The 12,873-nt window shown below is 37.0% G+C and overlaps 1 protein-coding gene across 1 annotated transcript in view; it reads right to left on the bottom strand.

Annotated features, from left to right (window-relative positions):
• Positions 1–353: 353 nt before the first annotated feature.
• Positions 354–12,873, bottom strand: part of LOC109046870 (adenylate cyclase type 9-like) — a 32,325-nt gene continuing 19,805 nt past the window's right edge. Inside the window, exons 2-10 of the mRNA XM_019064653.2 lie at positions 7,283–7,443; positions 7,007–7,114; positions 5,802–6,046; positions 5,611–5,713; positions 4,432–4,640; positions 4,077–4,236; positions 3,607–3,755; positions 2,619–2,645; positions 354–2,168 (exon numbers count right to left, since the gene is read on the bottom strand). Coding sequence (XP_018920198.2) covers positions 872–2,168; positions 2,619–2,645; positions 3,607–3,755; positions 4,077–4,236; positions 4,432–4,640; positions 5,611–5,713; positions 5,802–6,046; positions 7,007–7,114; positions 7,283–7,443 — 2,459 coding nt within the window. The 3' untranslated portion in view covers positions 354–871. The remainder of the gene's footprint in view (positions 2,169–2,618; positions 2,646–3,606; positions 3,756–4,076; positions 4,237–4,431; positions 4,641–5,610; positions 5,714–5,801; positions 6,047–7,006; positions 7,115–7,282; positions 7,444–12,873) is intronic.

Genomic DNA, 12,873 nt, shown 5'->3' on the forward strand with positions numbered 1-12,873 from the left:
CACTGAATCTCCAAACACAGCATGTTTTCAACAAACATTATACTATGCTTTTCCCAATACATTACAATCACGGGCCCTTGTGTCCTCTAATGAAGGGGAGAGAGTGCACAGCATGGTTTTTGCGATTCAAAAAATAAGGCTGATTGTGCTATTTTTCCTCATTTTATGAGTTTAGGGTGCTATTGTGCGTGAGACATTTTACCTCCCATTGATAAAAGCTACATTGTTTCCTGCCATATATACTGGATATTAATATGGGCATTGTGGACAGAAGTGCTGGAATGCTATGTTTCATATATTTGTCTTTGCGTTGTTTTTTTTGTTTTGTTGTATTGTTGTATGTGTGAATAGTAGAGCAGAGCAGTGAAAATAATATACTGTATATTCATTATAAAAACCTGTTTCTAATTAGCAACTGGCTCGTTATTGATTGAGAGAAAGAAATACTGAAATAAATGAATATGGCATTAGAGGTGTAATACGTTACAATATATTCACTGTCCACATCTTTTCAAAAAGCCATGCTGATATATTTGTTCAAACATTTCTTTCATTTGTTCATTTGACTGATCTTACATATTGTGAAGGCACTTTATAAGCAAAAAAAAAAAACAAATTGGAGAACATCAGAAATATTAACTCCATCCATTTCCCCCTCTGTGCTACACTGTGATCCACACAGCAGATGCTTAGAGCACCCATTTTTCTATTTAGGTCACGTTATCAACACATATGCCCTATACAGGCTAATGCTACTCGTTGGAACTCCAACAGTTGTGGTCGGAAAAGCCCCTTGAAGGAAGTAGAGTCTGAAAATTAGCTGTTGATTAGCTCTTAAAGAAGGTCAGCTGAGGTGTGGAGGAAACTTGAATCACTCCACTGCCCTGAGCTTTGTACGCTCATCTGCAGCTTCATCTTCGTCTCCTTGTAAAGGTGTCTCTGGTCTGGCTAATGGTGCGTATAGTTGTGCTACTGATGGAAGTTGTGTACCACTTAGTGATGGTGCTTGATCAGGACTCTCGTAATCCTTTTCTTTGAGCTCTGGGACAGGAGAATTGTCCTTAGTGTCTTGGTGCAATGCCTTTGTAATCTGAGACGGGCCTAATACACGGCCCTGAGGCACACCTTGGCCATTGATGGAGGCAACATTGGGAGAGGTGGATGGGGGGTTTAGTGGTGCAGCAGATGTTGTTATTGTTGCATTGGGAAGTGTGTTGGGCTCTAAATGCCCGACAGCACCGACCACCTGGCCTTGTTCCAGGCTTTGTGTGGACCCCGATCTGCCTTCGTTCATTTCGGGATACAGGTAAGTCCTCATCTGCCCCTTTCCTTTCACGTTTACAGTGCCACGATAATCAAAGACGTAGTTCATCCTGTTAAGCACACAGTGACTCTCTTCGCTAACCTGTATGCGGCACTCCACTCCTGTGCTGTCCATGCGGCTAGCGATGTTGACCGTGTCGCCCCATATGTCGTAAAGCAGCTTGGTAGTGCCGATGACGCCGGCAGTCAGGGGCCCATGGTTGAAGCCAATTCGCAGCTTGAACTTGAAACCCAACATGTTCTTGTTAAAATCATCCACCACGCGCATCATTTCAAGGGCAAAGTCAAAGAGGGCACGTAGGTGGGCATGCGGGTGTGGCTGCTCTTGGCACTGCTGCCCATTTAATCCAGACGCTGCCATGTAGGTGGCACCAATGGTTTTAATCTTCTCTACATTTGAGAATGCCGGCTTGCGCAACAGTTCGTCAAAGTCTCCGATAAGTTCATTAAGTACTCGGTAGCACTCTTTCCCACCCTCGTAGCTCTCTTCGTAGAACTCGCTGAAGTTGACAATACTTGCGAAGATGACTCCGACGTTCTCGTGATTTTTGGAGTAACTCTGGTTCACCTCCAGCTGCTCGGCAACATGGATGGGGATGATGTTACGCAGTAGCCAGTCCGCTTGATCTCGCATGGTCTGGATCTTGATGCGATGCTTGTCAGCTTCCACATTCCCGTGGTAATGCAGGCGGTAGCTGACCTCGAATTCCCGATTGAGAAACCAAACCAGCATCAGCAGGAGGAAGAAGGAGAGTACGGTCTCTAGGACGAGCAGGTCGAGCGCTGTGGGCGCAGAGTCCAAATCACCTGTCTGATTTACTTCGGCACCCTGGTTACTCATATTCCTGAAGACAAGAGAAAAATATTTCAGATTTGAGTGGTATGTTCTACAGAATAATAACACCAACAATAGAAGGTGCTCAAAAACACCCTTTCAATTTTAAGACGTTTTAAGTCTTCAACCATGGATGGTGTTAGGGGAGGGTGGACTTGTCACCTTGTGTTTATCATATGCCATTTTGGCATTTAAGCATGCATTAACCTGAGATTAATGGCTGGAATATGCTACATGACCTTTGCACAGATTTTTGCCTCAATTTGCAGTTTGAATGAGATGGCACTAGTAACCAAAATTCAGAGCATTCAGTTTTCAGTCATGTTTGATATTTTAGGCCTATTTTAGAACACATATTGTTGTTATTTGTCTCTACGCGAGTTTGTTGCAATTGGAATGACTTGGAAGTCAAGTTGGCATAAGGATTAGTTTTCTTGACATAATTTGATAAAACACTCACCTAGAAGCTGGAAAACTGTCAGTGGTGCTGCAAAACAGAAAACGGTTATCATAAATCAGAGTTCTCTATAGCACCATACATGTCCACCGGAGATGAGCAGGCATTTTCAATTCACTCTATGGAAGCTGAATGGCAGGTTTGTGTGGGGGATTGTGGAATTGATCGCTTTCAATATTAAATTATTTTTACAGAAACACTTTTGTTGTTTTGGGTGGTATTGGATGGATTTCTTCAGCACTGGTGGACATGTACCATCATGAACAGTAAAGAGAGTCAAAATAAATCACAAAACCATACAATGTTCTAAAACTATAATGTATTCAGTTTTCATTTTAAGGAATAGTACACCCAAAAATTTAAACTGGCTGAAAACTGACTCCCTCTTAGGACATCCAAGATGTAGATGAGTTTGTTTCTTTATCAGAAGAAATTTGGAGAAATGTACTCCATTTACAATCACTTGCTTACCAGCAGATCCTCTGCAGTGAATGGGTGCCGTCAGAATGAGTTCAAACAGCTGATAAAAACATCATTTTGGACCATTTTCGCTTGTAAACAGTGCTTGATCTGTGCATATTTCTCTCCTGATTCAGATGAGAACTTTTTCACTGGAGAAACCAATATTATGGATAGAAGACCATTTTAGCTAGAAGCAATGGTTTGAATTTAAAATGATGGATTTGTTTCTTACAGACATGCAGCTTTTCTCTTCACAAGATGTTAACTGATGGAGTGGGTTATTGTGATGTTTTTATCAACTGTTTGGACTCATTCTGACGGCACCCATTCAACTGAAGAGGATCCATTGGTGAGCAAGTGATGTAATGCTAAATTTCTGCAAATCTGTTTCCATGAAGAAACAAGCTCATCTACAAATTGGATGGCCTGAGAGCGCGTAAATCTTCAGGGAATTTTCATTTCCTTTAATAAATACACTAAGTTGATGCTTTGCTAGCTGAACAGGTAACAAAAGCTGGGGATGTCTGACCTGGGCCTGGTGGTGGCACTGTAGAGCAGGATGAGTAAAGACAAACCCGCTACAGTGGCCAGAGCAGAGCGCATCCAGAAACTCAGCTGGCAGAAGTTACAGTACTGGATAATAGCAATGATGAGAGCACAGCACAGGAACATGGTCACCTACACAACCAGAAGAAAAAAAAAAAAGAGCACACATTCAACAGTCAACCAATCACAGATATGCATATTTTCAAACTGGGGCTGCGGGATTGTCTGTGCACTGACCTGCTGGCACAGCACAGGAACATGGTCGGGAAAACAGTTGTTTAATATTTTCTGTTTACTTTTTTAGCTTCTTTACAGATGCATATTTACAAACTGGGGCTGCGGGATTTTATTTTTTATCACTTTAACGAGTCCTTGCTGAATTAAAGCATTCATTTCCCCAAACCTTTGAGCAGCAGCAAAAGGAGGAAGGACAGCGGAGGAGGTCCTGCTCACCTGGATGGGCAGCTGCAGACTGTAAGCCAGGTGGGAGAAGACGGACACAGCAGGAAGTGAAACGAGCACAGCCCCGATCACATGACGCAGGAGCCAGCCAGACACCAGCTTCAACAGAGACCGGGTACAATTCTGTACATCATCCAGACAAAACACCAAACTGCAGGAGAAAGAAAGATGGAGACATCATTAAAGTTAGGCATGCACTGATATGAAAAACAACTGAACATTATTTCTATTTTATGCCTGATAGATAAACCACCAATACTGCAAATTCACTTTAAGAGGAAGATAAATGACGAGAAAACTAATCTAAATATAATAGTACAAAGGAAAGGACGAATGTCCAACTCACCGAATGGACAAAACGAGAGAAACCAGCTCCACCAGAGCGGCTGTGATGGCCAGACAGAGTGTGGTTGCCAGGGGCGTCTCCATGGTAACAAGGGGATACAGGAAGCAGGCAAAGGTCAGGGCGAGAAAAACGGCACAAGACAGCAGAACATCAAGCAGCGAGCTGAAGACTGGACTTGCAAACGTCCGCACCGGCACCTGATTCAACACCTGGAGGAAACACAGAGAAGATGATGCTCCAGTTTAGACACTGCAGTTCTGTGAATAACCAGAAGAGGTCCATGCATGATTGTTTGAAGATCTACATTCTCTCTTTGGCTGGAGTGTGTGTGTGTGTGTGTGTGTGTGTGTTCTGTGAATATAATGTGTATTAGGATCAGTGTTGAGCTGCTTTAGGATCACTGAGATGCTATTATAGTTACGTAACGTAGATATACATTAGTTTACTAATATTTTAAATGTTTTATTTTTTGTTTTTATTTTAATTTGGTTAACCTTTTAGTATTTTATTGCACGTTTTGTCATTTTCATGTTTTTTTAATGTCTGTATAGTTTTTATTTGTTTTAGTTTTTTTTATTTTAGTACATTGTTGAAATGAGAAATGTTGCCTTCGCAACTAGCTGAATTTTTTTTTTATCAGTTTTCTTTGTAATTTTAGTTAACGTTTTAGTAATTTTGTAGAGTTTTTGACTTTTTTTAAATACATCTATACAGTTATTTATTTATTAATTCACTTTTTATTTTTTTATTTTAGTGCATAAAGTTAAACCAAATAAAAATTAGAAATGTTGCCTTGCCCTGCATTTTTAAGTTAAACCAAATAAAAATTAGAAATGTTGCCTTGCCCTGCATTTTTTTTTTTTTTTTTTTTTTATTTTTTTTTTTTTATTTTTGTCTTTTTAGTTTTGAATCATTTTTTATTTCAGTTTTATATTTTTTAGTACATCAAGTTAAAACAAACGAAAATGAGAATTGTTTAGTTTTTATTTTTATAACTTAAGCTTTAATTTTTAATGTTTTATTAATTTTGTTGTGTTTAATCTTTTTGTAGTTTTTTTTTAAATATACATCTGTACAGATTTTATTCATTTTTATTTCAGTTTTTAAGCATTAAGTTATATATTTATTTCAGTTTTTTTGTTATTAATTCTAGCTCACTATAATAACCCAGGCATGTACCTCTGCATGGTAGCTGGTGCGATAAGCTGACTCCAGAGATTTTTCAAGGAAGTTCAGGCTCAGCTTGTTAATGGGCGGTTTGAAGAAGTAATCCTTCATCAGACTGAAACAAAGACATTATGGAGAAAGCAAGGTGAAGATGAATGACTGAATTACAAAACTACTATTCAAACTAATCTTCTCTTACTCACCTGTCTCCCTTTATCACTTCCACAAAGTGCACGTCGCTTTTCTCCCTAAAGTTTTTGGAGCGCAGCGGGAGGATGGCTGAGTGGTCCATGCCGCTGGCGCTGCCTCCTTCGGTGGCCAGACTTCCTACCCAGCTCCTGTCCTTCTGGAATTTGTCGCTCAGAGACAACTGGCTGACCCTCACCCGCTCCTCACACTGAGGACTCAACAGCCCGTTCAGGGTTTTAGGGCTACGGCCTACAGGAAACTGCGCAGAAGAAACAGAATTATCTCACAAGAGTCATTCGTTTGGGATTCAGACTACACTGGATCAGTTCGAAATATTTATCTGTTCAGGAATCGGACAAAACTTGTGCTGTAGAGTTCTCATTCTACAAAATAAAAAAAAATAAAGGAAGTGGTTCCAATGCAGATCACTAAAAGACTTAGTTTGTTTAGGAATTGGACAACACTTCACCGATCACCAAAATGAACGAGTTCAAAAGAGTCATTTGCGTGGGAATCAGACTACACTGGCCACACTGTATAATTTAGACTGACTAAAAATAACCAGTTCAAAAGAATCATTCGTTCAGGAATCAGTTCTAATGCTCTCAAAAGAGTCCTTTGTCTGGGAATTGGACTACACTGTCCACACTGTATGTTTCTGATTCACTAAAAGAACTGATTCAAAAGACTCATTTGTTCAGGAATCTGTTCTAATGCAGATCACTAAAAAGAACTAGCTTAAAAGAGTCATTTATTTGGAAATCTGACTACAATGGCCACAGAGTATTTTTTTTTTGGGTTCATAAAGATATATTTTTTGTTTTTGAACTCAAAACTACATTGTTTCGTGCTGGACTTTTTGGTTCAAAAGATTCACTTGTTCATGAACTGGACTGCACTGGTTCGTGCTGTATTTTGTTTAAAATGAATATTTAGTATGGAAATGTGCAGTGTTTTGGTGGTCATATCAAATCTGCCATCTCCTAATGTTTATTTAGGACTAAAGGTATATGAAAACTTGTAGCTGAGGTGTTATACTCCTGCTAATTACATCAATACTGCATACTTTATTTATATAAACAGCCACTAATGACTGGCATTTCAGTGTCTGCTGATGAACACCTGCTGAAATAGTTTTGGTTTGTTTGTTGTGTGTTTGCTTTGTTTGTTTGATTAGGCTTTTTTGTTGGTGTTCATCACTGTTAGTTTTGTTTTGTACCTTGCTGCTTTTGTCTCTGTGTTCATCCTTGCAGCCATTTCGAGTTGCTTCATCGGCTATCGGATTGTCAACAACATCTACGGAGATGTTACAGGATGTACACACAGGCTGCGGAGAGAAAGAGACAAATAACAGAAAGAAAAAGAATAGCTCAATTAAAAAAGTTCTGAAATGAGAATTTAAATGTTTGGTTAAATTAACCATTCACTTTCACTTGTGTAATTGAAACAGCATTTATGTGTGTGTGTGTGTGTGTGTGTGTGTGTGTGTGTGTACCTTGCCGTGCGAGAGAGGTTCAGTGACGGTGCAGTGTGTGAGATCTGGAGTGTGTGTGTTTAAGGATGGACTCATCTCGCTGAAGTCTCGGCCCAGACTGAGCTGGGAACAGCCACACTGCGAGCCCATCTTCCTTCCCGAGATCAGATACGTCTTTAAACCTACAAACAAAAGACACATGTACAAATGTATTCATCTACATATTTCCCAGCAGTCCTTAGAAAGTTTTTCCATAAATCTATAGCACATATATATATATATATATATAAATTTTTAAGTTAAAACTATAGCTGTGGGAGAAGAAAAAAAAAAATCTGATCAGTCCTTTAGAAAGCAAAATAAAAGTTAAAACTTTAACAGACATAACATTTATTTTTTTATTCATTTTATATTGTTTGAGGTTTATTTATGGTAAAAATAGATTAAAAATCCAGAACATACAGTTCTTGGTCGATTAATGTTCAAATGTTTAAGGTTGGGAGGATTTTTAATGTTTTTGAAAACCAAGTTGCTCACTACGGCTACATTTCTTTGATCAAAAATACAATAAAATAGTAATATTGTGAAATATTATTACCCTTTGTTTTCTATGATAATATATTTTAAACTGTAATTTATTCCTGAGATGCAAAGCTGAATTTTCAGCATCATTACTCCAGTCTTCAGTGTCACGTGATCCTTCAAATATAATTTTAATATGTTGTACTTCAACAGTTGCGCTGCTTAATATTTTTGTGGAAACTGTGAAAATGTATTTATTTTTTATTCAGGATTCTTTGATGAATATAAAGTTTAAAAAAAGCATTTATTTGAATTAGAAATCTTTTATGATATTATAAGTGTTTTTAAAGTCACCTTTGATCAGTTTAAAATTAAAATTCGTTAAAAATAAAATTCAAATCTTAAGTAACAATCATCAGGATGTATAAGAAATCTCCACTGATTTGCATGGATTGAACGTTCAGGTTAAAAAATTGTCATTATAATATGTAACTAGTGAATAGCAATTGGTCAGCATACAGCTTAAGGCTACATGATTAATGATTTATAACTGTAAAATGAACTGTAATTGGATAATCTCATTTCCGCAAATCTTCTCTCCGTGAGGGCAAACAAGCACTGATACTACACAGACACACAACAAGTGCTTAAAAGCACCTGAGCAGGACTGTTTCAGCTCTGATGTTTACATTAAACAACACTAAGCACGAGGATGAGCGCTTCTGTTGTACTAACACACACACACACACACACACACACACACTCTCTCTCTCTCGAGTGCACACTGTTGTACCATTCTGTTGTACTAACACACATCGAGTGCACACTGTTGTACCAACACAGGAGAAAACAAACAGAAAGTGCTTACAGCAGGTCAGTATCAGCCTGTGCAAACATTCGGCTCACAAGCTAACCGCGTTACGCTCATATATAATCTCCTAAAACACACACAGGCTAAGTGTCAGTGCTAACACTGCTGCGGGGAAAAGCTTGTGCATATTTGTACATAAACTACATTGTGTAGCCTGCAGGAACACTTTCTCAAAAGCTCAGGCGAGTTCCTCGAGCAGCTTCTGTGAGACATGAAAGAGAATAAACAGGTCTGTACTCTCGGTCGTAACTCACCTGATTTGGGAGCGAGCAGACTAACAAACCCTCAGAAAAGATCAGCTCTGCTGTTTCTCACACACATACACACAGCAGCACAACCATGCAGTACTCTACGCCAACAGACAGACTCCTGTCCCAATCCAGACCACGAAGACTTTCGACACTATGGAATAAATAAACGCCAAACACTGTTTTCTAATAAAATCTAATTTCTATCAAGCACAACAAGGTCAGCTCCGTAGAGCGCCACGGGTTGATACGGTTGCTACGTTCAGACGTGCGTCCAGTGAGCATCGCGCAGACTGATGAAACTTTCAACGAGTGAAAAACAATGACATTCTCGGAAATTGGGAAAGCTGACGGGTCCTTAAAAAGTCTTAAATTTAGTTCAAATTTAAAGCCATAAAAAGTTTTAAATGGTACAAGCAAGTCTTAATTATGATTTCAGGAGGTCTTAAATTTGGGGACGGAAAGACAAGAATTGCGATACGGCTGAATGTGGCGATTAAACTTCAAAAGGCTAAGATTTTATTGAATAAATACGAGCGCTGCACATTTCAAAGTCAGCTGCTGTGCTGCTTTGTGTTCTGCTGTTACCGGGGAAACCGCTCTATTTCTGCCGTTCCGAAAGCGCCTCCTGCTGGCAGAGAATGAATGTGCATTTTCAATAGGCCTGTCTGCTGTTTTTGTTCAGACCAAAGCGAAAATCAACTAAAGTTTTTATGCAGAAGACATGCAGATTTGTAAATGTGAACTGGTGGATCAACAAGATGATAATACAATATAAAAATTGTAACAATTAAGACAAATATATTTGTTATTTATTTAACATAACGATTGATGACAATTGTTTAAATTAATATAATAACTGATACTTCTGACTCCTTTTTCTTTAAAAAAAAAAAAAAAAAATGGTTTTAAGGCTGAAATGTGAAGTTTATTGTTTTATAAAACCTTGTTTTTGTGAAAACCTGTATCATCATGCTTTTTACAGTCATAGTAATTTTATCTGTGCATGTCTTACGTCTTAAATTTGAGCTTAAATATCATGCAAATACCCTGGTCTGGCAAAACCTGTCAATTTATGTTTTTCTATGTAATTGTCCGGACCTCGGCTGGTGAGGAGGGTTCATTACTGGAACTCAAGTAATTTTAACTGAAAACTTGCTCTACGCAGTTATTTAAAGTGTTCATTTAAGTGGTATAACCATTATTGAGCACTTTAAATGCTAGTCACATACTGCCAGCTAAAAAAAAATAAAAAAAAAATAATAAATATTAAATGTAGCAAATGTAGCAACAAGCAAATGTCGATGTTGATAACAGCATTATTATAATCATCATCATTATTAGAGAAACAATATTTTATTTTTAAATATTTTAGATATTTTACATTTTATTATTATTATAAAATATTAAATGTTTAATTATTATATTATTATTATTAAATAAAAACTGATGAGAAACATTTAGTAAAATTATTTTACTTTTTATATTTTATGTTATTGATATTAGTATTATTAACAATAATAATAATACATTTTATTAAATATTAAATAATAATAATAATAATAATAATAATAATAATAATAATAATAATGAGGAACTTCTAGTTAAATTTTACATTTTATTTTACATTTTATAAAATATTTTACAAAATATATTACTATTTTTCTTAATGTTATGATTATATGTAATATAATGATGTTTCTCTTTTAGTACTACTTATACACATATATATATTAGTAGTACTTAAAGAAAAATTATTGTTTCTCTTATTTTTATATAAAATATTATTATTAATACTATTACACTATTATTATTTCTATAGTGATAACATGACAATAAAAACATCTATTATTAGTAAATATTAATATTTAAAATTGTATTAAAATGTCATTCTACCCATGTGCAATATTTGTAACATTTATTTCTATTGTATATTGCAGTTCTTTTTTTTTTTTTTTTTTGAAAATTAATCAATCATCAGCCAAAGTTTAAACATGACAGCTTTAGTAAGAATGACATAAAACAATAAGACCAGTTTTCTGATGTTTCATTTATACTCTTCACAAGTCAGTCTACCAATGGCTTATTATTCATACATTAAACTGGTCCAAAAAAAAAAGAAAGAAAAAAAAAGTGTTTGATGTGCAAATTTTAACAGTGCATGACAGAGTCTGTGGTATTAAGAAGCAACTTCAGGATGTGGCGATTCTCCCTCTCAAAATGATGTACTTTCCCATCACCAGCATCCTTTCAGTGCATATTGCAAGCACGCAAACTGATATTCAGCCACTGTTTCATGCTCAGCCACAATGAGCCACTAACACAGGGCCGTTTCTGAACAAGCTTGGAGCCAAAGTACATACTGTAGAGATCGGTAAATAAAATTGACAGCCGTCCAAACACAATGGGGCTGTGGAGGCCATATCAATGAGCCATTCACAAACATCAAGTTCCTTCTAGCCTCTTTGTGTTTAGAGACACAGATTAATAAGGACCTGAGCCACAATCAAGAACAGAGCTAATAAGCTTCTGGGTCAGAACCTGTCTGAGCTGGATGGCCATGCAGACCCGGTCCCAAGAGAACTGGACTCAGGGAAGTCATAAATAGTCCTTTGACCTCTCAAACATGGGAACTGAAAACAAGCTGGGATCAGGGGATATTCTTGCAGTACACACAACCCTGGAGGCACAGCCGTCTTCCAGGGAACTGCTATAAAATAATCAACATAGCTGGGAATCCCAGCCTGGGATTTAACCGTGAGGTTCCCCGAACTAGAATTTCCATTGAAGCACATTAGCATGCGGAACCACAGAAAAACAGACTCCTGCAAACATTCAAAAAGGTGCATCTAAAGCTTAGTTAGTTTATTGTAAAAACTCCTGTGACTTATGGAACGTGAACATGTTCATATCTGTTGCTTTATGTGCATTTGTTTGGCTAGGACACAAAGAGCTTTTATCATAACACAAGTAATTTTCATATAGAAATCATAAAGATACAGCAGCATAGAGAGCACATTTAATACTAAGGGTCACTGAGAGGGTGAAAACTTGGTACGGATGTTTCTACAAGAAATACTGACTAACACCAGTGGAATTCAAAGGGGAAAATAAGCTGAACTAAAGGCAGGTTGTTTGCCTCTGATGCCATTTCCTCTCTAGCAGTATCTATTGATTTAGTCACTGACAATAGAAACTGTTTTGGGTTTATTGTGGGTTCAGCTGGGAACCTTGTGAAGTAGCATCATGACTGATGTAAGTATCATAAGACCACATACAAAGCAAGTGTGAGCGTCATACCAAACATAACTGGAGCATTGATTCCTCGAATTACTCTGAAAGATAAATGAAAGCATTGGCTCATTAGCAGTTGTGCAATGCAGCACACAATGAAAAACAACTGGTGAAGAAAAAGACTAGACTTTAAATATTATTACAGAAGATCTGATAAAAAAGCAGGTCAGTGTTCATGTGGTCACTGATCAGTGGAGGAAAGAACACTTACTAAACCGCTGTTGTTTTAACAGAGAAACATTGCAATTTGTAATTGGAATTACTACTAGGAATTTTACTGTTCAAACATTTTTGTTTTTGCCAGTTTTCATGCAAGTCTTTGATATTAATTTATATATTAAATAACATAAATCAGTACAATAGATTATAGGGCTGTCAAAATGGCTGAAAAACTAAATTCAAATTTTTTACTTAAATATTATCAATATTCAAATTATATTCTAATTTAAAAAAGGCATCATTTCAGTTGGGGGGAAAAAGCTTTTGGCATCTCTCCTGAAGCCACAAGTGGGCACATCGAGCAAAATGTTATGCATGTTTCTTCAGAGCGTAATAAAATAACATGACTATCTTTGAAAAAAAGTGCATAATGTTTAAAATAATGTTTATAAACCTTAATATAATTAATAAGGTTGCTTAAACAATTAGAAACAAAACAACAGCATCATGCATGTTTA

The sequence above is a fragment of the Cyprinus carpio genome, chromosome A22 (genome assembly GCF_018340385.1).
Source record: "Cyprinus carpio isolate SPL01 chromosome A22, ASM1834038v1, whole genome shotgun sequence".
NCBI classification, from domain to species: domain Eukaryota; kingdom Metazoa; phylum Chordata; class Actinopteri; order Cypriniformes; family Cyprinidae; genus Cyprinus; species Cyprinus carpio.